At 58.0% G+C, this 26,614-nt stretch overlaps 8 protein-coding genes across 8 annotated transcripts; 4 read left to right on the top strand and 4 right to left on the bottom strand.

Moving 5' to 3' along the window:
• Positions 1-48: 48 nt before the first annotated feature.
• DL89DRAFT_293950 (Nramp-domain-containing protein) lies at positions 49-4,163 on the top strand (the record flags this gene model as incomplete). The annotated part of the gene is made up of 12 exons (XM_040890447.1): positions 49-175; positions 860-923; positions 955-1,047; positions 1,079-1,424; positions 1,468-1,719; positions 1,754-1,828; positions 1,866-1,886; positions 1,924-1,988; positions 2,041-2,271; positions 2,484-2,768; positions 2,902-3,268; positions 3,297-4,163. 12 exons carry the CDS (start codon positions 49-51, stop codon positions 4,161-4,163), a joined length of 2,793 nt encoding a protein of 930 aa, XP_040742533.1.
• A 1,513-nt stretch (positions 4,164-5,676) lies between these two features.
• On the top strand, positions 5,677-9,639 carry DL89DRAFT_275273 (uncharacterized protein; the record flags this gene model as incomplete). The annotated part of the gene is made up of 5 exons (XM_040889284.1): positions 5,677-5,705; positions 5,775-8,175; positions 8,201-8,435; positions 8,467-8,903; positions 8,956-9,639. 5 exons carry the CDS (start codon positions 5,677-5,679, stop codon positions 9,637-9,639), a joined length of 3,786 nt encoding a protein of 1,261 aa, XP_040742532.1.
• Positions 9,640-9,749: 110 nt separating this feature from the next.
• DL89DRAFT_258595 (Saccharopine dehydrogenase) lies at positions 9,750-12,869 on the bottom strand (the record flags this gene model as incomplete). The annotated part of the gene is made up of 4 exons (XM_040885625.1): positions 9,750-10,149; positions 10,227-11,055; positions 11,251-11,473; positions 11,547-12,869. 4 exons carry the CDS (start codon positions 12,867-12,869, stop codon positions 9,750-9,752), a joined length of 2,775 nt encoding a protein of 924 aa, XP_040742531.1.
• Positions 12,870-14,007: 1,138 nt separating this feature from the next.
• Positions 14,008-16,033, top strand: DL89DRAFT_183257 (alpha/beta-hydrolase). The gene has a single exon (XM_040883925.1). It carries the CDS (start codon positions 14,187-14,189, stop codon positions 15,768-15,770), a length of 1,584 nt encoding a protein of 527 aa, XP_040742530.1. The 5' UTR covers positions 14,008-14,186; the 3' UTR covers positions 15,771-16,033.
• Positions 16,034-17,500: 1,467 nt separating this feature from the next.
• On the bottom strand, positions 17,501-20,016 carry DL89DRAFT_284814 (uncharacterized protein; the record flags this gene model as incomplete). The annotated part of the gene is made up of 6 exons (XM_040889799.1): positions 19,639-20,016; positions 19,488-19,604; positions 18,942-19,386; positions 18,685-18,886; positions 17,700-18,559; positions 17,501-17,625 (listed from the first exon to the last, which is right to left on the bottom strand). Exons 1-6 carry the CDS (start codon positions 19,963-19,965, stop codon positions 17,501-17,503), a joined length of 2,076 nt encoding a protein of 691 aa, XP_040742529.1. The 5' UTR covers positions 19,966-20,016.
• A 216-nt stretch (positions 20,017-20,232) lies between these two features.
• Positions 20,233-22,474, top strand: DL89DRAFT_293945 (ubiquitinyl hydrolase; the record flags this gene model as incomplete). Its single annotated transcript, XM_040890446.1, has 6 exons — positions 20,233-21,111; positions 21,180-21,310; positions 21,342-21,360; positions 21,389-21,664; positions 21,694-21,846; positions 21,908-22,474. 6 exons carry the CDS (start codon positions 20,233-20,235, stop codon positions 22,472-22,474), a joined length of 2,025 nt encoding a protein of 674 aa, XP_040742528.1.
• A 31-nt stretch (positions 22,475-22,505) lies between these two features.
• On the bottom strand, positions 22,506-22,877 carry DL89DRAFT_293944 (uncharacterized protein; the record flags this gene model as incomplete). Its single annotated transcript, XM_040890445.1, has 1 exon — positions 22,506-22,877. The coding sequence occupies one exon, from the start codon at positions 22,875-22,877 to the stop codon at positions 22,506-22,508; it is 372 nt and encodes a 123-aa protein (XP_040742527.1).
• Positions 22,744-26,612, bottom strand: DL89DRAFT_268518 (P-loop containing nucleoside triphosphate hydrolase protein). The gene is given in 11 exon segments (XM_040887948.1): positions 22,744-23,398; positions 23,418-23,567; positions 23,614-24,004; positions 24,033-24,146; positions 24,181-24,983; positions 25,006-25,092; positions 25,112-25,156; positions 25,182-25,316; positions 25,339-25,651; positions 25,785-26,006; positions 26,050-26,612. The coding sequence occupies 11 exon segments, from the start codon at positions 26,289-26,291 to the stop codon at positions 23,237-23,239; spliced, it is 2,664 nt and encodes an 887-aa protein (XP_040742526.1). The 5' UTR covers positions 26,292-26,612; the 3' UTR covers positions 22,744-23,236.
• Between the last annotated feature and the right edge of the window lie 2 nt (positions 26,613-26,614).

Raw genomic sequence — 26,614 nt, 5'->3', positions numbered from 1 at the left:
TGCAGTGCAGGGATGGTTATCGCCATTACAAAGTTGCCTTCTCTCCGGATGGTCACAGTCTCGGGTATTCCTGCCGAGGTGGACTATCTTATGGACGAAATCGACAAGCCGGTATACGACGAGTATCGCAACAGCCTGAACAGACTGCTGTTCCATGGGGTGGGTGATTCGTGGAGTCAGCCGCATCCCGATGGGTGATTTATTTACCTCCACCCTTCTGCTGCAACAATAAAACTAGGTGTGCTTGCGTGCCCACCGCGACAGTCCCTGACGTCGACATGTTGGTTGAATCAGGTGAGAGCATATCGAGCGCCAACGAGAGCCCCGCTACAGCCTACACAATGGAGATAACATCAAGCGTCTGATAAGCTGCACAAACGACCTGCATTGGACATAGCCCACGCAGCTCGTATTTTCTCATTTTCTCTCATTTCTTCAGTATTAAATACCACCTTCAAAACCCCCACAGCATTCAGCGAACAGCAACAGGTGTTTACAATGTATGTGATTCGTTTGGACAATCATCACTGATCTGTTGATCCGATCACCCAGCATTGCGCATTCAGAGCACAAGAGGACAAATTTTCCTGGCTCGTCTCCAGCCATCCACTTTTCACTCTTCAACAGCCCAGCATACGGAAAATAACAACCTTTACCTACAACCTTTGCCGTGTAGAGAAAATGTCGCAAGAAATCAACGTGGAGGAACTTCTCGATGCACCATTCAAGCGGGAAACAGAGGTATTAACGAGCGCGAATGAAGACACAGCAGATGCTGTTGATGCAAAGGTAAATGCAAAGCTGAATGCCTCCTCCCCGACTGCAGTGAGTGCATCTGCCGCTGCAACAGATCGTGTAGACGAAGACAAGACCGAGGACCGGCACCGTAGGATCCCCGGCGTATTCGCGGTCGCGCTCCAGCCGTGGCCATCGGCGTAGCAGCCGTCGCCGTAGCCGCACGCGTAGTCGGTCGCGCAGCCGGTCGCGCAGCCGGTCGGGCAGTCGACGCTACCGAAGCAGATACTACGGCGACGATGACGACGACATGTACCGGCGGCGTCGCCACTATCCACCGCAGCGAGCGGCGGTACGGCAGCAGATATGGCGACGACGACGATGACCGGTATTACCGTCGGTCGAGCCGGTATAGCGATGATCGGAGCGAATATAGGCGGCCATCGAGCCGGCGGCAGTCACGGTCGCCATCGCGGTCGAATGAGCGCCGGCGCAGTTCCAATGCAACGCGATCTCCGTCGCCGGCGGTGGACGATGCTGATCGGGACCTGCGCACAGTGTTTGCGATGCAGCTGTCGGCAAACCTGACGCGGCGCGACCTGATGGAATTCTTCGCCAAGGCGGGGCGTGTGCGTGATGCGCATATAGTGTCCGACAAGGGGTCACGGCGGTCACGCGGTGTCGCCTACGTCGAGTTTTATTCGATCGAATCGGCGATGAAGGCTGTTGAAGCTCAGCAACGAGCGGCTGCTGGGCGTGCCGATTATTGTGCAGCCGTCGGAGGCCGAGAAGAACCGTCAGGCGTCGCTGAAGCAGTACAGTGCGGCGGGCGTGCCGATGAACCGGACCACGCCGATCAACAGCATGATCCACGTCGACGGACTGGTGGTCAACATGGAGTCGAGTGATCTGCGCATGATCTTTGAGCAGTTCGGGCCTGTGGTCCACTGCCGCGTCATGCAGGCACGCGATGCCAAGGGCGATGTCATTGAAAATGAATGGGCAGCAGGCAGTCAAGTATGCGTCGGCGACAGTTGCGCAGCTGGCAGCCGAAAAAATGAATGGCTTTGATCTGGTTGGATCGAGCCTGCGCGTGCGCATGGCGACCAAGACTGAACTGGAGCGCTGAGGAGACGCTGGCGCGCAGCGAGGTCAGCAAGCTTGTTGCTGGAAGCGGAATTTCCCCAGCTACTGTGCCCGCGGCTCGACTCTACTGCGCCTGGCACCCCTGCAGAGACGGAAAGTGCTATCAGGTCTGTAGCAGTGCTGCTGACAAATATGTTTGATCCGGCTGAGGAGACCGAGCCAACGTGGGTCGAAGGACCTGAGCGACGACGTGCGTGACGAGTGCGTAAAGTACGGCCGGGTCGAGCGAGTGTTTGTGGATCGCGAGTCGTGCGGCAATATCTATCTCAAGTTTGCCGACGAGGAAGCGGCGGAGCTGGCGCGCAAGGCCATGAACCACCGGTGGTTTGGCGGGCGACAGGTGGTTGCGCAGTTCATTCCGGTAGAGCGCTTCGAGGACGCTGTGTCACTGTAAGAAAAAGCCGCCCCTCTGCCTCCGCGTCTATTTACCCCCTCATTGGCCACAGACCCAGCCTTTATCGCAGTACTGGTGCAGGCACTGCGGGCATTTTTCAAAGGGTGCTATTTCTGTTCTCCTTTCGATTTTTTATTTCGCAGTCTCGCATTCCTTTCTTCATACACTACATTCATATTGCAATGAGTACCACACAGAGCTTGAATAGCAGTGGCAGCAGAGTGTGCGGCACAGAAAGCGTCGAGCCGGCCACTGTCGCGACCCCACAGATTTTTAAGGACGCAGACACGGAGACACAGCCGTTGTTGGGTGCACGCGAACAAAGTGGTGGCTATAGCACAGCACTCTCGCGCGAGTTCACCGTTGGCCCAAACAGCAGCGACTCCGAGGAGAGCGAGAGCGAGCGCGAGTACGAGGCCGTAGACATTGGCTTGTACGAGGATACGTTTTCGTTCCGCAAGCTGTTGAGGTTCGCGGGACCTGGGTTCGCAATGTAAGCGCTGGGAGGACATCGCGTGCGTCAATCAATTTATTGCGCAATTCATCTGCTACATGCACACGCTGATGACAGCCTGTATCCGTCTGTTTAGGTCAATAGCGTATGTGGACCCAGGAAATGTGTGCAGCGACCTGCACTGCGGCGCAGTAGCTGGGTACAAGCTGATCTGGCTCCTGTTCCTTACCCATGCCCTGGGCCTGTACATTCAGACGCTTTCAGCGCGCATTGGCACAGTGACGGGCAAGAACCTTGCACAGCACTGCCGCATGCGGTTCGGTAAGCGCATCAGGATCCCCCTGTGGCTTGTGTGCGAGCTGGCAATCATCGGCTCGGATATCCAGGAAGCCATTGGCACGGCTATCGCCCTGTACTTGCTGTTTGGGATCCAGGTGTGGGCAGGGATCCTGCTGGCTGCTGTGCTGAGCTATGTGATTCTGGGGATCCAGAAATTCGGCGTGCGCAAGGTCGAGGCTCTGTTTGTGGCCATGATTGCGGTTATGTGCGGGTGCTTTGGGATTCGAGGTGTTCTTGGCCAAGCCCGACATTCGCCAGATCGCCAAGGGCTTTCTGGTCCCAGGCATCCCGCGCAACGCAACTGTGCAGGCCGTCGGCATTGTAGGCGCGGTGATCATGCCGCATAATCTGTTTCTGCACTCGGCGCTGGTCGGCACTCGGCGGATCAAGCGGACGCGCGGCGTGCGCAGCAAGAGCATCCGGGAGGCGAACTTTTACAACACCATCGAGTCGGCCATCGCCCTCCTTTTCTCATTCATAATCAACGCGACCATCCTGGTCGTGTTTGCCAACATCTACAACACAGGCAGGCGTGCCCTGGACGACGAGCATCTGCCGGGTCTCATTGACGCGGCCGATCTGCTGGGCCGCGCCTTTGGGCCAATCGGCCCGCTGCTGTGGGCCATCGGCTTGCTGTCGTCGGGCCAGAGCTCCACGGCCACAGGCACGATGGCCGGGCAGTACCTGATGGAGGGCATGATGGATCTAAGGATAAGCCCGTGGCTGCGCATGCTGGTGACGCGCTCCGTGTCGCTTGTGCCCACCATGCTCGTTGGCACCCTGGCGAGCTCGTATCTGGACCAGTTCGACGAGTGGCTGAATGTCCTGCAGAGCCTTGCGCTGCCGTTTGCGCTAATCCCGACGCTAAAGCTGGCAGAGAGCAAAAGCGTCATGGGAGCCGAGTTTGCGACGCTCAGGTGGTGGAGGCGCTTTGGATGGGTGGCGGCCGCAGCCATTATTGCTTTGAATATCTATTTGCTGCTGCCGATAGTGAGCGAGGTGGCCACGCGCGGAGTGACCGCGGCCGTTGCTGCGTACGGCATGTTTGCTCTGTATATGTCATTTGTCGCAGTGCTGACGTTTTGCGAAAGCTGAATAAATCTCTCCAATACGCGGGGAAGCATGGGCAGCGGGCCTGGCCGTTGTGGTTAATAGCTGCTGGAGTTCCTTGAAGATGCGGGAAAACTATGCAAGATTGGTGCGAGATACAAAGGGACAGGTTCCCGCAAAAATGTCGGCGTTTCCGCCTCTGTAGAACCGCTTTGCTTGGATGGTGGTTCCAAAATAGTCCAGGATTACAAGATAAATGCTGTAGTCCTGTTGCGGACTAGCTACTGCTTTAAATAGTCTTTTTAGACGATTAAGCGGACCAATCCAACTAGTCCCAGCGCACCCCAATGCTGCAAGGCGTGTCGTGCAGTGAGGGGTACAAAACAACCCTTGGCCAAAGTTGAACCAACGAAAACCTTGGCTAGCGATAAGCAGGTATTGCCTGCCGATGGAAGGGCTCGCCTGGGAGCCCGTCGGAGATGCAGGCAGAGAAGATGCTAGATACAAGTCAAAAAGGAGGCGTCTCGGCTGTGACTTACAGCGACTAGTCCAAACAGCCACCGGATGCACACCATGCGCCGACCTGCGCTGGTATTGTTTGGCGCCGGGGCAAACCTGGGCCATGGGAAGTGCGTTGGGCGTTTGCGCTAGCCAGAGAAATAGTAGCTGAAAAAGGAAACCCCGACGAGTTTGCGAGCCAGTCAGAATGCTGGATGTGCGAATTCTGATACAAGGCGGCTTGCAGTGGGTGGCCCAGCTGTCACGGGGAAAGCATGCCTCCCGTATCCGGACAAAAAGCTGGTGTGGACGCTGGGATGTGCAACGCTCAGGCATTTGCATTTTTGCACTCTTACACACAATCCCCGGCTGTTTTCCGAAGCCTGTGGGCACGCAGCGAAAGAGGGGGTCGTTCCATCAGGGAACGTTCTGATTGCCTCTTCGCAAGGCACAACGCCGATTGCTCCTGGAAGTGGTTTGAGGCAGACGGAATGATTGGGGCAATCCCATCCGGTCTTTAGGCTCGATGTTTTGAGCACATTGTCCCCTTTTGGCTGCCAGATATAGGCGTGCTGGTTTTTTTCTCCAGCCTGGGTATCACTGGGCGTCAGCGGGAGTCGCCGAAGAAACCCCACTGCATGTGTCCACGAAAGATCTGTGGCCGTTACCCGTCCACAAGGCGGGCCCTCCGAAATTTCATCCACACACTCCGTTGTACGGGATTTGTTCGCCCTTTCGTTTTTGGGCTTGGGCACCAAAGATCCAAGAGGCGTCGCAGGATTTTAGCTGTCATTTGTTTGCTGCCAGGCCGTATATATAAAGGCCAATATTTCCTGCGCTGCCAGACTTGAGAACTTGACTACTTGCATCCCTGTAGAACCAATTTCGTTTCAAACGTATTTCCCTTTTCTCTCTCTCTATATCTTCTTGCTAGGTCTCGTTGCGGGCAGATATTGCTATATATCCTCCAACATATTTCTGCAAGTTTTCGACTCCCGCCTTTCCCCTGTATCTCTTTTCCTTTTATATCTTACTTCCCTGCTATATTACGACATAGAAAATGTCGCTTCAAAAGGATGTCAGCTCCACGTCAGCTCTCATCCGCTCGCGCGGCCAATCGACAGCGAGCGACTCGGCTTCGCTGACGCCGCAGGGCAGCAAGTCGGATATTGACGACGAGCTTCACGAGGCTCTGGACAAGCTCGACGAGCCCAAACAGGACTCGAACGAGGAGTCCTCCGCGCCGTACAACAAGGAAATCCTGGAGCCCAAGCCGGTCACGATCCGCCAGCTGTTCCGGTTCGCGACCAAGCTGGACATTACCCTGACTCTGTTCGGCACCTTCTTCTCTATCGTCGCCGGCGCCATCATGCCCGTGATGATCATCATTTTCAGCCAGCTGATGGGCGTCATTCTGGACTACACAACCATGATGATGAACGGCAGTGTCGAAGCCGCCAACCACCATCTCGACCACGAGTCGCGCAAGTACTGCCTGTGGTTCATGGGTCTCGGACTGGTTATGTGGCTCTTTTCGTACGGTGTCAACGCATGCTGGTCGGTTTCCGCCGAGAACCAGGGCCTGCGCATCCGCAAGACGTACTACGAGTCGATCATGCGCCAGGACATTGGCTGGTTCGACACCATCAAGACTGGTGAGCTTACTACGCGCATCACCAACGACGTCAACCTGGTGCAGGACGGTATTGGCGAGAAGTTCGGCTTCGTGTTCATGAACGTCGTGTCCTTCGTTGCTGCCTTCATCATTGCCTTTATCAAGGGTTGGAAGCTGACCCTTGTGTGTCTCTGCGTGATTCCCTTCATTGCTGCTGCCGGTGGCTACCTGGGCATCAAGATTTCGCAGCTCGTCACGTATGCGCAGGACCAGAACGCCGAGTCCGGCGCTGTCGCCGACGAGGTGCTGAGCGGCATCCGCACGGTGATGGCATTCAACGGCCAGGAGCGTGAGATTGCTCGGTACGATGAGAAGATCAACGAGGCGTACAAGTTTGGCAAGAAGAACGGCTTCATTCTCGGCGGCTCCATTGGTGTCATTCAGTTCTTCATCTTTGTCATGTACTGCGTCGGCTTCAACTTTGGCTCGTGGCGTGTGCGTGCTGGCGAGTACGAGGCGCAGACCGTTCTCAATGTCATCTTGGTGCTGCTTATTGGTGGGTTCTCGCTCTCCGGTGCCGCCCCTAATATCTCGGCTATTTCGACTGCTCAGGGCTCAGCAGCCAAGGTGTATGCCATCATTGACCGTGAATCGCCTATCGACCCACTCAACACCGAGCACGGCAAGAAGGTCGACCATGTGCGCGGCCAGATCGACTTCAAGAACATCCACTTCAGCTATCCGAGCCGCCCCGATGTTCCTATCCTGAAGGGCTTTAACCTCGAGATCCGGCCTGGGCAGAAAGTTGCGCTGGTTGGCGAGTCTGGCTGCGGCAAGTCCACGACTATCGGTCTGATTGAGCGCTTCTATGACCCGGCCCAGGGCGACGTGCTCATCGACGGCATCAACATCAAGGACTACAACATTGGGTCGCTGCGTCACCGCATTGGCATTGTCACTCAGGAGCCTGTGCTGTTTTCGACCTCGATCTACCAGAACATCGTCTGGGGCGCAGTTGATCCCGAAGGCAACCCGCCGACCAAGGAGGAGGTCGTTGAGGCGTGCAAGGCTGCCAACGCGCACCAGTTCATCGACATGCTGCCCAACAAGTACGAAACTCTGGTCGGCGAGGGCGGTGCCCTGCTGTCGGGTGGTCAGAAGCAGCGCATTGCCATTGCCCGTGCCATTATCCGCAACCCTGATGTCCTGCTTCTCGACGAGGCTACCTCAGCCCTGGATACCGCGTCCGAGCGCCTTGTGCAGGATGCCCTGGACAAGCTGTCTGCCGACCGCACCACGATCTCGATTGCGCACCGTCTCTCCACCATCCGCAACTGCGACCAGATCTATGTTGTGCGCGAGGGTATTGTGTCTGAGAACGGCACCCACGACGAACTGGTTGAGCTCAACGGCGAGTACGCAGCCATGGTCAAGGCGCAGGAGCTGCGCCAGGCTGTGCGAGCCAAGATTGAGGAGAACAACAGCGAGGAGGACCTTGATGAATTGATTGCTAAGGAGCTGAAGGAGCAGGCGCTGGATCTGAAGGCCACTACCCGCCAGAGCATGCAGAGCATGCAACGCATGTCGACCGCCCAGTCTCTCGATGCAAGCCGCAACGCCAAGCACAAGTCGGTTGACGAGTCGAGTGACATGCGTCTGATGTTCCGTCTGATCTGGTCGCACCGTAGTGCGATGGGTGCTGCAATCCCCGGAAGTCTGCTGGCTATTATCGACGGTGCCGTGATGCCGTGCTTTGCTCTTGTATTTTCGCGTGCCCTATTTGCGCTCAGCATGAATGATCCCGCTGAGATCAAGCGCAAGACCGACCTGTACGCCCAGCTGTTCCTCGTGTTTGCCGTTGCCGGTATGTTCGCCATGTTTGGTCGCATTGGGCTGTATCATATTGCCGGCGAGAACATGACCAGGCAACTGCGCCACGAAGCTGTTTGTTTCGTACATGACATTCGAGTCTGGCTTCTTCGACGACGAGGATAACGGTACTGGTGCTCTGACATCACGCCTTGCTACTGATGCTGAGGATGTCAACAAGATTGTCAGCAGCTTCATTGGCACATGCTTCAGCACTGGGTCGACCATCGTTTGTGCCCTGATCATTGCGTTCATCTACGACTGGCATATTGCGCTCATCATGATCGGTTGCTGGCCCATCCAGGGCTTTGCTCAGTTCCTGCAGGCTCGTGCCTGTCTGGGGCAGTGCGCTGCGTATGCGTGCAGCTTATGAGAAGTCGGGTCAGTCTGCTGCTGAGACCATCCGCAACATCAAGACTGTGGCCACTCTGCGCCGCGAGGAGACCTTCATTGCCATCTTCAACAAGAGCAGCGAGGAGCCCCACGCCGGGAATGTGCGCTCGACCATGATCAGCTCGTTTGGCTTTGGTTTCGCCCAGGCCTGCAACATGTTCGTCAACGCCCTGGTGTTCTTTGCCGGCACCCAGTTCATCATCAAGGGCCTGATTGATATCCAGGGCATGATGAACGCCATGATGGCCACCATGTTTTCCAGCATGTCAATTGGTATGCTCGCTCAGATGTCCAGCATGATCTCAAAGGGCGCTGTTGCCTCGCGTGGCATTTACCATACGCTGGACCGCAAGTCCCACATCGACGGTCTTGACCCGGCTGGTTCGGTCTCGGAGAAGTTCGACGGCAACGTCAAGTTCGAGAACATCAAGTTCAGCTATCCGATCCGTCCCTGACACCAAGATCCTCAAGGGCATCTCGTTCGAAGCCATGGCTGGCAAGAGCGTCGCTCTGGTCGGTGCGTCTGGCTCTGGCAAGTCCACGTCGATTCTGCTGGCTCAGCGTCTGTACGATGCCATCTCGGGAAGCGTCAAGGTCGAGAACCTGGACGTCAAGGACTGGAACATCATGGCCCTGCGCGACAACATGGCCATTGTTGGCCAGGAGCCGGTGCTGTTCAACTACACAATCGCTGAGAACATCCGCTACGGCAAGCCCGGCGCCACGCAGCAGGAGATCGAGGAGGCGGCCAGGGAAGCCAATATCTACAACTTCGTCATGAACCTGCCTGACGGCTTCAACACCAACGTGGGCCAGAAGGGTGGCCGGCTGTCCGGTGGGCAGAAGCAGCGCGTCGCCATTGCGCGTGCCTTGGTGCGCAAGCCCAAGCTGCTGCTGCTCGATGAGGCCACTGCCGCTCTGGACTCGCGCTCCGAGAAGGTTGTGCAGCGCGTGCTGGACAAGGCGGCCAAGGAGCGCACCACGCTGACGGTCGCCCATCGCCTCAGCACCATCCAGGACTGCGATATGATTGTTGTGTTCAAGAACGGCCGGATTGTCGAGCGCGGCACCCACGACGAGCTGATTGCGCTCAAGGGCACGTACCACCTGCTGGTCGAGCAGCAGTCGCTGCAGGTGACCCACTAAACCAAGCCGCTTCACATTCCCCTATATATTTCGATAACATACGCTTTCCTTCCCACATCCCCTACGGATACCATGTTCCCCTTTATTAGCTCACTGAGTGTATATCATGGTTACCAAGCCATCCTGCGCTGCAGCGAGTTGTGAATGCCCTGTCGCGAGTGCTCGTTGAACACAACACCAGTCTTTTCCAGACGCTCCAGCAGCGGGTTATAAATCTCTGGGATGGTTGGGCGGATGGTGCCGCGCTGCGTGACCTTGCCCTCCAGCAGCAGCCGCGTGGCGATGGCTGCAGGCACACCAACCGTACGTGCCATGGCCGTGACACCGGACTCGGCGTTGCCGTAGACCACCAGGGACGAGTTGCGCACCTCGTATTGGCCGCTGCTGTGCTCGATGCCGAACTCGTGGTGCAGGCACACAAGATCGCGCTCGCCCTGGTCTGTACACAAGCGACTTTTGCAGGACAGCGGATAGGGCGTCCAGGGCAGTGGGCGCATGCAGGGGCTCGCTCTGCTGGCCGGGCAGCATGCCCAGCTCTTCAAGCGAGAGAAGCAGTCGGCCGATCAGCGGGTCAGCAGCAGACACACCGAGCTTGCGCGAGATGGCGTCGACGATAGCCTCCATTGACCCGGCACCAGAGCAGCCAAGTACCTGCTGCAAGGAATGCGAATCTGCTCTCTACGTCGACCTGGCTGGAGCTGCTGAGGTCCAGAAGTCCGAGCCTGAGGAAGCAGTCGAGCAGCTCCGAGTAGCCCTGGAACCGCAGCGTGCCGCGGAACATGGTGTCCATCTTGCTGAGGTCGAGTCCATAGATGTCGGCGTACTGCAGGCTGTCGCGGTTCGCCAGACCCTCGAATGCAAATCCGGGCAGAAGCGGAACATTGGCGAACCGGCTCCGGAACAGGTCGCCCGAAACAATGTCCTTTGGCTGCCCGTTAACCTTGAACTTGGCGGCATTGAGCCCGGCAGTCATGACACCGCGCGGCGACCACGAGAACTTGTAGCCCAGCTGGTTGCCGCTGTCCTCGGGGGCAGTCAGCCCTCCGCACCACGAGATGAACGACTTGACGGTGCCGTTGGCGGCTTTCGCCTCGTCGATAATCTTCATTGCGCTGCAGTGGTCGATTCCAGGGTCCAGGCCAATCTCGTTCAGGACTGTGACATTGGATGCGCGAGCGCGTTCGTCGAGCTTCTGCATTTCAGGCGAGATGTAGCTGGCCGTCACCATGTGCTTGCCATGCCGGATCGCGCAGTCTGCCAGCTGTGGGTGCAAGGGAGCGGGCACCAGGCTGACAAGGACGTCGTGGTCTTTGACCAGCCTGTCCAGCTGCGTGTTGTCGTTGAGATCCAGCAGCGTGGCCGAGGCATCGGGGAACTGGTGGGCAAGTTTGCGGGCCTCGTCCAGATTGTTGCTGGCTAGAATATCGGACCGATGCGAAAGGATATTTTTCGGTATGTATTTTTAGATGACTTCACATCATATCGACAGACATGGAGTGAAGAGACGCGAGAAAACTGTTAGTATAGTGGAAAGGCATGTGGTGGTTGATGGCTGATGTTACGTAGGGTATTGCCAGCGATGATATTGTAGAGCTGTTTACGGGTGCGTACCTATCGTAATGTCTGTGTCCCTGCTGCGCGCCAGGTAGTCGACGAGCGGCTGGCTGACCATGCCTGAGCCGGCCAGCAGCACACGCTTGCGTCTGTCGCTGCCCACACGGATCTGCGGTTTGTTCTGAAGAAGCTTCTCCAGGTGTTTGTGCGGAGCAGCAAGCTGCCCGTTCTCGCAGATGACTGCGTTTTTGAGCACCGGGTGCGCCAGATCACCGATAGCCTATAGAATTTGCTCATGTCAGCAGCATGTCTCTTGTTTCTTCCGTTGCATGCATATCGTTGTAGTTACTTACCAGAGCCTTGGCGTACGGATACAGCGAGTCGCCGAAATGCTGGCTGGCCTCGAACGGCAGCTCGGTGGGCAGGTTATCGATCGAGTTGATCTGGACACCGGGCTTCTCGATGTCCTTGTGCTCGATGTTGTTGACAGCGTCGACATAGAAGAACGGGCTATCGATGGTCGACGCATGGCTCATAAATTCGAGACTGCCGCCGATATCGCAGCTGATGTCGGCAATGGCCAGCATGCGGTTCCGCATCTCGCGCTGCTTCTGGATCTTGGCCAGGTCCTGCGTCGTCATCAGACGCGGGTACTTGCTCTCCCAGTAGATGCCATTGACCAGCATGGTCGTGTATGGCGCAATCTTCTCAGCAAACACCGAGCGGTAGCGCTCTGGGAACTCGCGGTACTCGTCACGCACGTACTTGCCGCCATTGATGCGCTCGACGTAGTCCTGGGCGCCGACCTGCAGAGCCAGCAGGCGGTTTTTGTACCGGTCGTTGTACCGGTCCTTGGCAATGAAGGGCAGCTCGTCGACAGTCACGTTGTCGTGTGGGAGCTTGTCGAAGATGTCACGCGCACCCTGGGTCACGTTTCCGGCACCCGTGAACGTAAACACCATAGGCGCAAATGCCTCAGGAAGACCCTGGTCGGTGATGATGTTGCCGACATGGCGGAGCTTGGTGTGCACGCACTCGAGGTTCGGGTACACATGCGCCTGGCCCATGTGGATGAATGGCGAGTTGTAGCCGAGCGCCAGCAGCCGCTGGCCGAGCCCATGCAGCCCATCGATCATGCCGGCGTACCCGGCGTGCTTGCCAAACAGCACCAGCCGGCGCTTCGACTCCTGGTCGACCATCAGCTCGTAGTCGATCACACGCAGGTTCTTGTCCAGAAACGCCTGCAGGCTGGACAGATTGTATGACTGGCCCTTGTGCGTGTGCGAAAACACCAGGTATGTCTTGTCACTGATCAGCTTGTCGATGGGCACCTCCTTGATGCCCAGGATAACGTCGGCCTTGCTCAGGTCCTCCTCGATAATAGCCCCCGCCTTTTCGAACGACGAGTTGTTGAAGATGCGCGTGTTGGAGGGCTGCACCAGCACCTGGACGCCGGTTTCGCGGATCAGCCTCTGCACGTGGTCAGGTGTCAGGGCTGCGCGCCGCTCCCACCGGTTCTTGTCCTCGCGGCGGATGCCCAGGACCATGCCGCGCGGGGTATGCGCCAAGGGCGTGGTCTGCGAGGCCAGCAGCGACTTGGACGAGGTGTTGATGAGCCGACGCAGATGCTGCCGCGGCAGGCTACGCGATGACGAAATAAGATATGCCAGCGACATATTTGGATAAACCCAATTGCAGTGTAGTATACAGCCTAAAAGCGGAAGTGGCAGGTTGCAGATACAGGTAAAAAAAAGTCTTGATAGAGTTTTACAGGGGGTGCACAACGTGTGGGAAGCTGTAAAAATATAGGGGTGTGGAAAAGCTAGTGCATGTCTGGCGACATAGCAGCCTCGCAGAAAAGCAGCCGCCTTTTATACTTTCTGCAGCGCCAGAGCGAAGCAGCATGGTGCTGGTTTTGACACAGCGAAAGAATTCGGAAATAGGCGCTTTATTGGAAACGTTCCCACACCTGGGCTTGCCCGCCCATTACAATTAGCGGTATAGCCTTCGCACGCCTCTGCAGTTCAGCGGCAATAAAGCGTCAGAGGCGCTGCGGGCGACGCATGCCGTGCACAGTAACACAACTGGACGGCACCACGTGAGTGCAGACAGATAGATGCTGACGCCCACCGTGGGAAGTTGGAGCGACCGTCGCTCGCTCTCTTTGGCTGGCGGGGAGCCAGTGCAGAGCAACCTAGTCCGGGATGCGCTCTACGTGCAGGAAAGAAATGATAAACCTGACCCAGGGACCGCAGAGACTGCCCGTTGCTGGCAATGTGATAAGAGAGGGGGAGGCTGGATTTCCCATTCCAGCTAAACTGCCACTGGAAACGTCACGCACTCACCGGAGCCCCTGTTCCCGAGAGCGCCAGTGCCAGTGGCTGAGTATCCATCGCTGCGCCGTGGGGGGAACCAGGCGGTCTCGCTGCGGTTGTTTTGCCACTGAGAAGCCAGGCTCTGGGCTCTGCGATATCAGAAACCGGGTCAAGTGGGCTGGCAAGATGTCACCCTTGCGCTTTCCGGAAGCCCATCGCTGCGACAGGATGGCAGAAAAACCAGCTCCAAGCCCGGAAATGCATTTACCCCACATACGCATGCATAAGCAGCCCAGCTGGCCAGGCTCGACGGGTGCGTAGCGTCATCACCGAGCTAATTAGATCCGCGTGAACGGGTCTGCGGAGCGAGTGTCACGGGGTCGCGCAGCAGGACGAGCTTTCTCCTGCCTGCCAATGAAGATCCTCCTGCACTTCGCTTTCCCTTTTCTGGCAACCGGGGGAGCGTGTATATTTTGCTGCCTGCCCAGCAGCGGCTGCAGCCTTGACTTTGCCTCGCTCTCTTTCCCGTTTCTCTCATCGTTTTTTAATAGACCGTAAAATCGCTGTAGTCAAAGCCCCTCTCGCACCTGTTCATTCTACTATTCATTGTATTCTTTAGACATCCCGCTCTTCTCTTGTATTATCTTACCAAAACGGCTTTTTTTTATTTTTTTCGAAATGTGGGCCTGGCGCGACGTTGTATGGTACGGCTTCATCGCCAGCACGCTGCTGATGATGCTGCCATTTGCTATTCCCCTCACACTGACAGTATATGGGATTGTCTGGCTATACACATGGACACACGACCCGCGAGCACGGCGGAACCTGCTGCAGGTGCTCCCGTGGCACCCGCGGCGAGTATATCGGTGCAGCCGGGCGCTATGGTCTGGTATGCTGGACGGGCTGGGCGGACCGACTGTAGCTATCATCATTGCATACTTGGCAGCAAAGCTCACACGGACCGAGCGTGTGCAGGACACAGCAGTGCGTGATATCAAGTACGGCCCGCAGGCGCGGCACCGGCTAGACTTGTTTGTGCCAATTGCCACGCAGCAGCAGCAGCAGAGCTCGCAGGGCGACAAGCAGGAGGCCGACAAGTTCCCTGTCCTGGTGATTTTCCCCGGCTACCGGTGGTCAAAGACAAAGCGCGCGCGCCTGTACCGGCCCATGGCCCAGACGCTGTGCGGCGACGGCATGTTTGTGGTGCTGCCCAAGGTTGGTAGCACCGGGGCAAGCTTGGAGGAGATCATGGGCGACTTCCACCAGTGCGTGCAGTGGGTGTTTGAAAATGCAGTCAACTTTGGCGGCGACCCGAACCGCGTGCATCTGCTCGGCTACGGTGCTGGCGCCCACCTGTGCACCATGTACAGCCTGGTGGTGCCGCTGAAGACGTGGTATGCGCAGGCCGACCGGATGGCCAGCGATGCTCAGCTGCTAGGCTCGCGGGCCTCGGACCAGGCGCTACGCAACTGGCTTCGGACCATACGTCGCATCCCGCGCCCAGTGGCGGGCCTGATTCTGGTCTCGGGCGTCTTTGACATCGCAGCCCAGCGGCGGTACGAGAAGGAGCGGTGCATTGAGAATCTATCGGCTGCCTGGAAGACCTTTGGCGGGCGGCGGGAGCTCGAAGAGGCGTGGTCACCGGCGGCCATTGTCCGGAGTCTGCGGCGCCGCACCATGTTTATCCCGCCTGAGCTGTTTGCGCGCAACGTGCTGCTGATCCACGGAAAGCGCGACTCGACCTTTATCCTGCAGCAGAGCCAGCGGCTGTTCCGCGAGCTGTGTAGCATCGACGTTCCCGACGTCAACATGAAGATTTATGCCAATTTGCGCCGCGTCGACCCCTCTATTGCGCTGCTGGCGCCGTCGTCGGCCCTGGCTCTGTCGCTCCTGGAGGATATCCGCGCGTCGGTGACCCCGCATGACTCAATGAGCGATACCGACGAGGGCATTGCCGACCAGGGCATTGCCGACCAGAGCATTGCCGACCAGAGCATCCCAGTCGCAGACACTGTGAGACTCAGTGCAGGACCGGAAGCGCAGAGTGGAGACATGCAGCAGTTTCACATGGATCGGAGCAGCCATCGAGGCGATCCCTCAGAAAGCGAGCAGCTGGACAGTACCAGCCATGACCTTGCTACCAGCTTGCCCAAAACCGCAAAGGTCTATGACGACTATTTTACACAGAGCCGCAGGCCAGCTGATCTGGTTGCTAGCACAACGGCAGTCCAGCGCAGCATGCCGTTACCAAGCATCGTCTGAAAATGCCGATTGATCCACGACGCAGGACAAAAATTTTTAGCCTATTGTGGTGGTACATGGACGAAAAAATGGCAATCTTGTTTACGCTTGGTGCCTTCTTGGAATGGAAACCGGCAATTTTCATATGAAAGCCGTGCCCGTGATGTACCAAGCACAGGGAAATGGCCCCAGTCTATGCCAATAGTCAGTCAATTGAAAGCATTTAGACATTAGCATCCCTGTTAGTACATATTGCTAGTTTTGGAGATTAAACGTGGCCACGGGCTGTATATAAAAAGAATGGAATCAGATATTGAAATGAGAAGAAGAGGGAGAGCGGCTAGCCTTCTTGAGCCCAAACATGTGTGCTTGGCCAAAGTCACGGTTGTATCGGAACGTGTCGACACTCTGGAGTCACCACATATAATGCACTATACACTGTGTATCGCCGTGGTAGATGCCTAGCGAAGAAACATCACAATGCAGATCTGCAAGCACTTTATACATACAAGCTCACATCACTGAACGTTTTATAAGCCATCCTTCCTTGACCCAGCATGCTTGTATACCAGTGCGAAATGACCCAGTCAACTTTATTTGAATATTTACCCTCTCCTAATCTTGCAGCCACTGAAATATTTATCGCGCTGTGAACCGCTAAACAAACCAAGTACAGGCTCTACCTCTAATTTTGCAGGGTCTGTTATTTAATATCCTTCATCATATGGACCCACATAAGCAAGAAGTGCATCTATAGTCTTTTTCTGTTCGCTTGTAGTGCCGCTTTGGTTATAAATATCGTCCAAGTCAGTGTCAATGGAATATATTGTTATTCCAACCCTTCCTGGCACACTCCTATTCGCTGTCGGTTAGTTTCACGGTTGCTGAAGCAACAGTGCCGAAGAGTGCGAACAGCGGATCAACACGCGAGAGTGAAGAGAGCTTCATTTCGAAATGCTGAGCAAAGAGAGGTACGGGGTATTGGGTTTGTGGTCAGAGTAAGCATAATTTATAGGAGTCCGACTCTGGGGTACTTTCCCAGAATACTCGAATATGTTATCAAACCACGGTTGGTGAAATTGGTGGGGTAATACCTGGAAATTGCTATATTGTTCATACCAAGGGAGCGGCCTGACCTTGTCTACAAAACGCCTTTGAAGGTGTTTCTGTTGGTCTTACGCTACAAAGGACTGACAAGTGCTGAATATCCAACAATGTGTGTGTCATGGTGTGTGGTGTAATGTGACAGTTCTAACATCACGTTTTTGCTCGCTTCTCCATAGCGCTTTCCTAGGAATAATCGTCAGTGCGTGATGGCGTCGGGTATACTGAGAGGCACGACAATGCGCTCTTGCTAGCTCCTTTTCTATGTTGGGGTTATTTCTTGAAATACATGTTTAGCTCATGGCGGTTCGGTCAGCCTTGGGCAAAGAACAGTCATCCAGTAAAAACACTGGTGTCTACTGGTTCCGTTTAGCGTTACAGCTTTTGGAGAGCTGAAAGTTGCTGGGCATTTTTAACAATTGGCGCCACATGTAGTACGTACCAGCAGCTACATGCAGTATTTAGTTATGTTTTGAACTATCCGTTTGTCGGATGTGATGTTCTCAAGCCCAGTGGTCTAGCGTGAACTACATGAATGGCAGGAATATCGCCTGCAAGCGTTCTATCCGGATGGCCGTTTGGTACGCTATATATTAAACTTGCAGAAAAGCAGCCAAAAAACGAGGTTAAATGGGTATCCACTCGTGCTAGGCAGTGGCTAATATGTCTTTCACCAGGCTCACAGCAATAATACTCAGGAAAATGGCGATCTTGAGAGCCAAGTGTAGTTCCCAGATCGCTAGAGAACTAGACACCTTGTGTCTAGCATATACTGCAATTAGGGTGATGTACATGTATTTTTATACTACGGCTAGTGTAATCTAGGCTGCCCCATTGGTGACATACAATCGATGCCAAACCACGCGGCATAAAACGCCAGCTCCTCATCGTCAGTAACCAAAACCGCCCCGCGAGCCGGCTCCACGACATGAGCAAAATACAGGGCACAAGACAGGACGCCACGATGGGCCTCAGGCACCTCCTCGACATCGGGCCTGCCCTCATCCTCATCCATGGGGTCGTCACTCAGCATATACAGGGCCGAGCACGGCCAGTTATCGAGCTGCTGGCGCGGAGCCTGCAGGATCACCGACGAGTTCTCCCAGGTCCTGGTGCTGTCAATGAACTGCGAGACGGCGCGCGCACGGTATCCGATACACGAATCGCGCTTCGCCTGGTCGATCAGCTCCAGCACCGCCATGCAAAACACCAGGGTGGAGTGGTGGGTGCGCAGCCAGCCGCGCAGGGCCGGCAAGTGGAAGCACCAGGAGTCAAAGTCCGGCACCAGGACCGGGGAGTGGGCGCGAATGGGCGTCGAGGCGCGGCGCAGCTCGGCATGCTTTGCCCGCAGCCCTTCATTAAGCCGTTTGTCCTCGATGGCCTGGGTTATCTGCCGCTGCCGCTGCTCGCGCACCTGCGCGCTCTCCACGGCCAGGTCGCCGTCGGTGTCCCAGGTAAGGAATGGCAGGACGGCGCGACGCGCAAACGCCAGCAATGTTGTTTGGGTGCGGGCCAGGGCTACCGATAATGTGTCGTGGGCCCACAGCGGCAGGTTCTCGATGTCGCTGCTGGCGTAGCTCGAGACGCTGGCGTTTGTGCGGGCGCCAGGCTTGGACTTGCCCGTAAACACCACGGGCAGCTTGGCCGACAAATGCATGACTGGTAGGTCCAGGATCTCCTCGTAGTTGAGGTCGCGCTGGAGCGGCCTGCAGGGTGGTCCAGCCGAGCAGTGTGACATCGCTGGGCAGCAGGGCGCGTCGCATTGTCGGTCGCCAGAACGGCGGTAGCGCGACAGCTGGATATCGGGGGTGTGCGTGCGCGTCAGACGCACGAGCTGCGCAAACAGGGATTCGAGGCTGGGCTGAAGGCTCGGGAAACCTGGTGCTGCCAGGGCGGTCTCGAGGTACGGGCCAGAGCGCCAGATGTCGGCCCACACAGCCAGGACTCATGAGCGCGTAGATGGCGGACTCGCCACTGGCCACTGCCTGCGGGACATAGGCTAGCTGCTTGTGTAAGAGGAGCGCGGCAATATGCTGGATCACGGCCAGGTAGTTGGTGCGCTGTGCCCTCCAGCGCCGGAGCATTGACCACCCATGTGAGCAGGCCCGCCATGATAATGCTGGCACGGTAGCCGTCCTCCCAGACCGCATCCGGCAGTGTCCGCTTGCAGCGCCAGTTGCAATGCTTCGTACTGTGTCTTCATGTGGGATTCGGATGTACACAGAATTGCGTATGCGAGCTCCATGACCAGCTGCTCGACCGACGGCGGGCGGTCGGCAGAGCGGCCGGGCAGAAGCATGGCCAGCAGCATGCTTTTGTTGCGCACCGGCAGGCGGTCGGCGTAGCAGAGCGCGCATATTTGCCAGAACATCATGCCCATGGCATCGTTCTCGTACATGGCCAGCAGCGCCATCTGCTCGCACACCCGGCCGCTGTCGAAATGCATGGCCTGGGCGCACATATACGCACTGCGCGCCAATGCAATAAACGTCGAAGTGTCTGGCAATGGCATCTCGTGGACGTACAGATCGCTCTGGATGCAGGTGCTGGTACCGATACACATCGCCAATATACACCATCAGGCGACGCGCGATTTGGAAGCGCGCGCACCTCTTAGTTCTCCTGGCCACGCACATAGCGGATGGCCGACTGCAAGGACGTGTCTTTGTGGGCGCCGACCTGCAATACAAACAGCGGCTGCATGTAGCCGACGGCCTCGCATAGCAGGGCATTCAAGGTCATGGCCCACCACTGGTGACGCCAGTCACTGGTGGCAGACAATGACGTGATGCTGGCTGCGTAGCCGTCGTCGCAGGTGCTGTCGGCGGGCAGGCGCAGGCGCTTGCGGCATTCGCTGATCGGCGTGTAGAAGACGTAAGCGCCAGAGCGTCTTGTCTGCCTGGCAGGCGTTGGCCAGGTCCGGGTGGGCCATGATCAGGTCCTCGCATTCGTCCTGCACTAGGTGCCGCTGGAGGCTGGCCGTGGTCCATGCGTCGGTGAGCTGCTGCGCGGTGGTGCATGTGTCGAGGTGCTGGTAGGTGGAGTGGGCGCGGCCGGCTGCGTCTTCGCAGCGCCGGGAAAAGTCGGTCCGTAGGGCCTCCTCGGGGTGCATATGTGTGTTCAGGCGTTCGCGCTGGTTTCGTCCGGTGTGTGAACAGTATGAATGCGGAGAGGGTGGTTGAAATTGAAAAGGAAAGAAAGTGCGGGCCAGTCGACAGCTGGGGCTATTTAAGCTAATCTGTCAATGCGAACCGCGGATCAGCGACTCCTTCTTTGATGACGAGGCCGCCTTTCAGGCAGCAGGGGTCCCCTCGCCTGCTTGTTTCTTTTTTAAAATTCATACTCATATAAACTTTTCACTTTCAATTCAAAGAACATCATGTCGCTTTGTGAGCACGTACTAACCGCACAGCTGAGCCCACCGAGCTCCACTACCCCCGTCTACAAAGAAGAGTGCACGCAATGCTTCGACACGTACGACATGGCCGCGGGCATTAACGTCTGCCTGACATGCTTCAACGGCGGCTGTCCGCAGCATGGGCCGCAGCATGCGTTGAGGACTGGGCACAACCTGGCAGTGAACATCCGGCGCACGAAAAAGCAGGCAGCGGATTCTGGCGACGAGCGGCCGGCGAAACTGACCAAGCTGGAGATCACCGAGGAGGTGGAGGAGTACGACTTTACGACCACGGTGCATTGCTGGGCGTGCAGCGGCAGCGAGGTGGATGGGCAGCTGGAGAATATTGCGCCGGCGGTGCAGGCGGTGGTGAGGGCAGCCGAGGCCAGCAAGCAGAGCGAGATCAAGGCGTGGGCAGAGGAAGTCACGGGATGCGCGCATTTCGACAAGCTGCAGCAGCAGCCGCTGGAGGGGTTCAGCCTGGAGGCGCTGCATAAATGCGGGCTGTGCGACAAGGCAGAGAACCTGTGGCTGTGCTTGGAGTGCGGGCACGTCGGGTGTGGGCGGCGGCAGTACGACGGCAGCGGCGGAAACGACCACGCGGTGGGGCATTACCAGCAGACGGGCCATGCAGTGTCGGTGAAGCTGGGCACGATCACGCCCGAGGGCACGGCTGACGCGTACTGCTACAAGTGCGACGAGAACCGCCTGGATCCGGAGCTGGCGCAGCACCTGCAAAAGTTCGGCATCAGCGTGGCGGCTCAGCTCAAGACCGAGAAGAGCATAGCCGAGCTGCAGCTCGAGCAGAACCTCAAGTTCGACTTCAGCATGACCACGGCCGATGGCGCGCAGCTGACGCCGGTGGCCGGGCCGGGGACTGACGGGGCTGCGCAACCTGGGCAACTCGTGCTACATGGCGGCGGTGCTAGCAGTGTGTGTTTGCCATCGACGCCTTCCGCGACCGGTATTTCCCGACAGCTGCCGACCATTTCCTGGCGTGCGGGCAGCCGCGCCCGGCCCAGTGCCTGTCCTGCCAGACACATAAGCTGGCGCACGGGCTGTGGAGCGGCCAGTATGCGCACATCGACAAGGACGCCACGGGGACAGACGGTGCAGACGGGCATAGCGACCGTCGCAGTTCAAGGCGGCGGTGGCCCGCGACCACTACGAGTTCGCGTCGATGCGCCAGCAGGACGCGTTCGAGTTCTGGCTGTTCCTGATGAAGCAGGTTAATGTGATGGAGCGCACCGGTGGGCCCGATCCGTCGCGTGTCTTTGACTTTGTTACCGAGGAGCGCCTGCAGTGCATGGCATGCAAAAAGGTGCGGTACTCTGAGCAGCCGGCGTCGTCGGTCACGCTGCCGGTGGAGAAGCGTGAGACTACGGACGGTCCTGGCGCCGGTCACCTTGCAGGAGTGCCTGGAGGGCATGGCGCGCGCCTGAGACCGTCGACGGCTACCGGTGCCCCGAGTGCCGGCGCCCGACGACCGCGCAAAAGTCGACGCGCTTCAAGACCTTCCCCAAGGTGCTGGCGGTGCAGGCGCGGCGGTTCGAGCTGGTCAACTGGGTGCCGCAGAAGCTGGATATCCCGGTGCAGGTGCCGCTGGGCAAAATCAGCCTGGAGATGTTCCGCGCCCACGGGCTCCAGCCCGGCTGAGGAGCCGCTTCCCGACGAGGAGGAGGAGCCGCAGGCAGAGGAGGCGGCTCCCAGCGACCAGGACATTGCGCAGCTCGAGTCAATGGGCTTCCCGCGCGTGCGCTGCATCAAGGCACTGAAAAGCACCGGCGATGTGGAGGCTGCGCTGAACTGGATCTTCGAGCACATGGACGACCCAGACATTGACGAGCAGCCTGCTTCTGCACAGGCTGCCGACCCGGCCTCGGTTGAGATGCTGATGGCCATGGGGTTCGCGCGCGACCGCGTCGAGCGTGCGCTGAAGGACACCGGGGGAGACGCTGAGCGTGCGCTGGACCGCCTGCTGACGGCGCCCGAGGAGCAGGCGGGTGGGGGCGAGGGGCTTGATGACGTCACATCCGATTTCGAGCTCACTGCGTTTGTCTCGCACAAGGGATCGTCGGTCCACTGCGGCCACTACATCGCCAGTGCTCGCCACGGCCTGGGCGCCGCGGCCAAATGGCATCTGTTCAACGACGAAAAGGTTGTCGAGCAGCCGGAGCCGCAGCCGGAGCAGGGTTACGTGTACTTTTTCACACGGACGGACTAGATGTTTTTTTATATTGTCAAGAAAAAACAATTTACGAGCTCGACTTCATATCGCGCATCACCTGCACGGTCTCCTTGGGCAGGCCCGAGTTGAAGCGCGCCGGCTGGCGAATCCGCCTGGTCTCGGTCATGTTGGGCGCGCGGTTGTGGAACTGGTGGTTGCGCTGCTCATTGCGCTGCTGCTGCTGCTGCTGCTCCACCACCTGCTGCTGCAGGAACAGCTTGTCCTCGAACTCCTGCTGCCGGATCAGCTCCTGGCCGCCCTCGTCGTCGCGCGCATCCTTGGCCGTCTTCTCCTCCGACGGCTTCTTGAACGTCGGCACGTAGCTCGACTGCGACTTGCGCCGCCCGCCGGCAAACACCGCGGGTGCGTGGCCGGCCTTGAGGTTGCTGCTGGGGTCCATCGTGAGGGTTATTAATACAGAGGAGGTCTTGAAATACACTTGAATAAGGGGGATAATAGTTGCTCGGGGGGTTGGATAAAAGAAGAATAGGTTTGTTGCTTGTCGTCTGGAGAGAGGGCCGCGACATAGGCGTCCTTTATATGCTGGGCCTTAGTCTAGGCCTCCTGTCTCAGGCATCAAAGCTCGTCTCCCCCCAGTCCGCTTTCCGTTTATTCGCCATCAAGTCATGCGGACTCCCCGCCATGCATCAGCCAGTGTGCATCTAATTGCCCCTCGGTCATGAGAGACAGACTGGTGCCCACTAAGCCTCTGGGCCCTTTCCACTGACATAATTACCGTGATGGTGACGTTGGCACCACCTACACCACCGAGTACCTGCCCGACCCACCCCGGGCCTCCTGCTCCATGATGTGCAGCGTGGCCTCAGTGAGGATGCGCTTGAGCTCGTTGCGCGCCAGCTCGACCGCCCGCTCCGAGTCGGCCTCAATCGACAAGTACAGCTTGCGCTCGCCCTCGGGCGCCTGTCTTGCCCTGCGGCACAAACACGCCGCGCGTGGTAATGGCAGCGCCCGTCTGCTCGATGATCCTCGACAGCGTCTCGCGGTTGGTCGCCCGCCAGCGCGCCTTCTGGTGGTAGTCGTTGATGTCCAGCTCGCACCCATACGCCCCCACCGGGATGGCGCTGCTGGGCTTGTCAGGCAGGCGCCAGGCTAGCCAGCTGCGAGGCTATCTCCACTGCGTCCCGTTTGGGCTGCGGCTCGGTTGTGCCCAGCTGCTGGTTGATCTGGTCCACCACACTGACCGCTGTGGGCGCACTGCTGCCTACGTTGAAGCGGCGTGCGGCGGCCTGCGCGGCCTGCAGGGCAGCAGCAGCCGCTGCTGATATGCTGCTGCTCTCCGGTGCAGCTGGCTGTTTGGTGGCCGCACGTCGCACAATCTCACCATCAGTGGTTACTGGTGACGGATCGGCAGTCACTGGGCGCTTGATCTCGATTGGCTCGCCGTCACTGTCAAGCTCGTGCTGCGGCTCGTCCTCGTCCTCGTCCTCGTCCAGAGCCTCTCCGCTGGCGTGGCCATACGACACCTTCTGGATTTTCTTGACCAGGTCGCGGTCCTTGTCCAGCTTTCTCCAGGCCCTTGCCGCCGAATCCGGACTTGCTGCTGTGCCGCGCAGTGCCAGCCCTGACTTTTTCCAGGAACTGGTCTGCCAGCTGCTGCACAGGCGTGGGCGGCGTCAGGTGACTGAGCTTCATTGCCTTGACCACCTCGCTGGCGTAGCGGTCCTGGTCAGGGCGTGATGAACGTGAATGCGTCGCCCTTGTTTCCGGCGCGGCCCGTCCTCCCCACCCGGTGCACCAGGTCCTCCATGTGGTTCGGGCAGTCGTAGTTGACCACCAGATTCAGCCCGCGCACATCCAGCCCGCGGGCTGCCACGCTGGTCGCAATCAGCACCGAAAACACCCGGTTCTTGAAGTCCGCCACCGCCTGGTCGCGGTCGGTCTGGTCCTTGCCGCCGTGCAATGAATTGCACACGTACCCGCGCCGCATCAAGTCCCGCAATAGCCCGTCTGCCGCCTCCTGCCGGTCCACGAACACCAGCGCCAGCGTCTCCTTGTTCAGGTTGAAGGCGTCGCCCAGGATCGCCAGCAGACGCACAAACTTGTCTTTACTCTCGACCACCTCCACGTGCTGCGCGACCTCGGGCGGAATCAGCGACCGTCCGCCCACGACGATCTCCAGAGGCCGCCGAAGGATCTTGCGTGCCAGCGCCTCCATCTGCCGCGGGAACGTCGCTGAAAACAGAACCGTCTGGCGGGACGGCCGCACGCTCTGCACAATCTTGGTCACCTGCGGCTCAAACCCCATGTCGAACATGCGGTCCGCCTCGTCCAGCACCAGGTACGTGACGCGGTGCAGGTTCGTGACCCGCCCCGAGTTCGCACACAGCAAGTCAATCAGCCGCCCGGGCGTGCACACGACAATCTCCGCCCCGCGCTTCAGCTCGCCGATCTGGTCCTTGATTGCCGAGCCGCCGTATGCGCACACCGCGTGCAGCCCCAGCGGCTTCAGAAACGGCTTGCATTCGCGGTGGATCTGCACTGCCAGCTCCCGCGTTCGGTGTCATCACCAGCCCAATCGGCCCCTCCCCCGATTCCAGCCCCCGCTGCGCCTTGATGTGCCGCAGCATCGGCAGGATGAACGCCAGTGTCTTCCCCTGACCCTGTCTTCGCCACCCCGATCACGTCGCGCCCGCTCAGAATTGCCGGCACTGCCTGCGCCTGGATTGGCGTCGGCGACTCGAACCCCTTGGTGCTTGATCACATCTGCGCACGCTGCTGGCAGCCCAAAATGCGACCACTCCTGCGCGGGCTTGGGGCAGTCGATGCCACGGATCTTGACGCCCCCCAGGTCCACCCGCATCATGTCCACCTCCTCGGCCTGTCAGGCTGCGCAGAGCTACTGGTTCGATGTAAAAGTCCTTTTTGAACGGCTCGTAGTTCATCTTCGAGTGGTCCACTGCTGCCAGGTCCTTCTTCTTCAGTCGCTTCGCCGCCAGTGCAATCACGTCTTCGGGATCCTCGCCCGCGCCGTCATCGTCATCATCGTCGCCATAGGCTACATCATCGTCGCCCCCCAAAACCTGATCCCTGGCCGCATCCCCGTCTGACCCACGGGGCTGGTTATTGTTCACCTGCGTCGCGACATTCTGCATGTACGCCTCCAGCGGATCAATCTCTGCCATATCTCCCGCTGCATCATTGCGACTGCCACTGCTGTTGGTGCCATTGCCATTGTCCATTGTCATTGCCATTGCCATTGTCAGCATGGTCAAGTGTGATCATGGGTCTGCGCTTGTGCTGCTGCTCCTTGGAACTGCTATCAGCGTCATCGTCGTCAGTTGAAAACACACTGCCTTTAATGTTCAAGCTCGCCAGTAGCCGCTTTGGCTTTAGTCCCAGCTTGCCAAACTTCCGGGGTGGGCCAGCTACAACCACACCAGCCGGGCGCTTCAGCCCAAGCGTCTTTCCAAAGGGCTTCTCCTGCACCGGCTTCTCCTGCACCTCCGGCTGTGGCGGCTGTGGCGTGCTGGCACCGCTGGTCCTTGGCAACGACTCAAACCCTGCCTCGCTCGAGTCCGATGCAAAAGAATTGGCTGCTGTAACGAATGGACACGCTATTCGGACTATCATCGCCGGCTACCGAGGACGCTTGGCTCATGGGTTGCTCAGACTGCTGCTTCTCCTGCTCCTTGCGTTTCCGCCACTGCTCCAGCCGCTCGCGCATCTTGCGCTGCTTTTCCTCTTTTGCTGCCGCCTTTGCTGCCGCATCGTCGGTGGCTGCCATGCCTCGCGGCCGGCTGTTCTCCTCGTGACGGCTGGTGCTGCGACCATAGCTAGTGCGCGAATCAGTCATTATAGTCTCAAATACGGAGATATTTGTAATGCGTTTCCCCTTGCGGTATAGGAAAAGGGGAGCCAGAGAGGAGAGCGTGCTTGCTTTTTGTTTTGTTTCTAGTACCTTAGTTTTCTGTATGTTCTCTGTGAAGCAAAGGCCAATGTATGCGCATTGAACAAGCCAAACCCCTTTGAAAAAAGAATATAAAATTTTTATGCCAAAAAAGAGAAGAAAAACGCAGTGATTGACCTTGCCACCAGCTCTAGAGCGCTCTCAGGACTTGGTGCTACAGTGCGATTCCCTCTGAACGCGTGCTGGCACTCTGTCTAAAAAAACACAAG

This window comes from Linderina pennispora (assembly GCF_002104995.1).
Source record: "Linderina pennispora strain ATCC 12442 chromosome Unknown DL89scaffold_9, whole genome shotgun sequence".
Taxonomy (NCBI): Eukaryota; Fungi; Kickxellomycota; class Kickxellomycetes; order Kickxellales; family Kickxellaceae; genus Linderina; species Linderina pennispora.
Note: the sequence above shows the minus strand (reverse complement) of the source record. Positions and strands in the feature narration are given on the sequence as shown.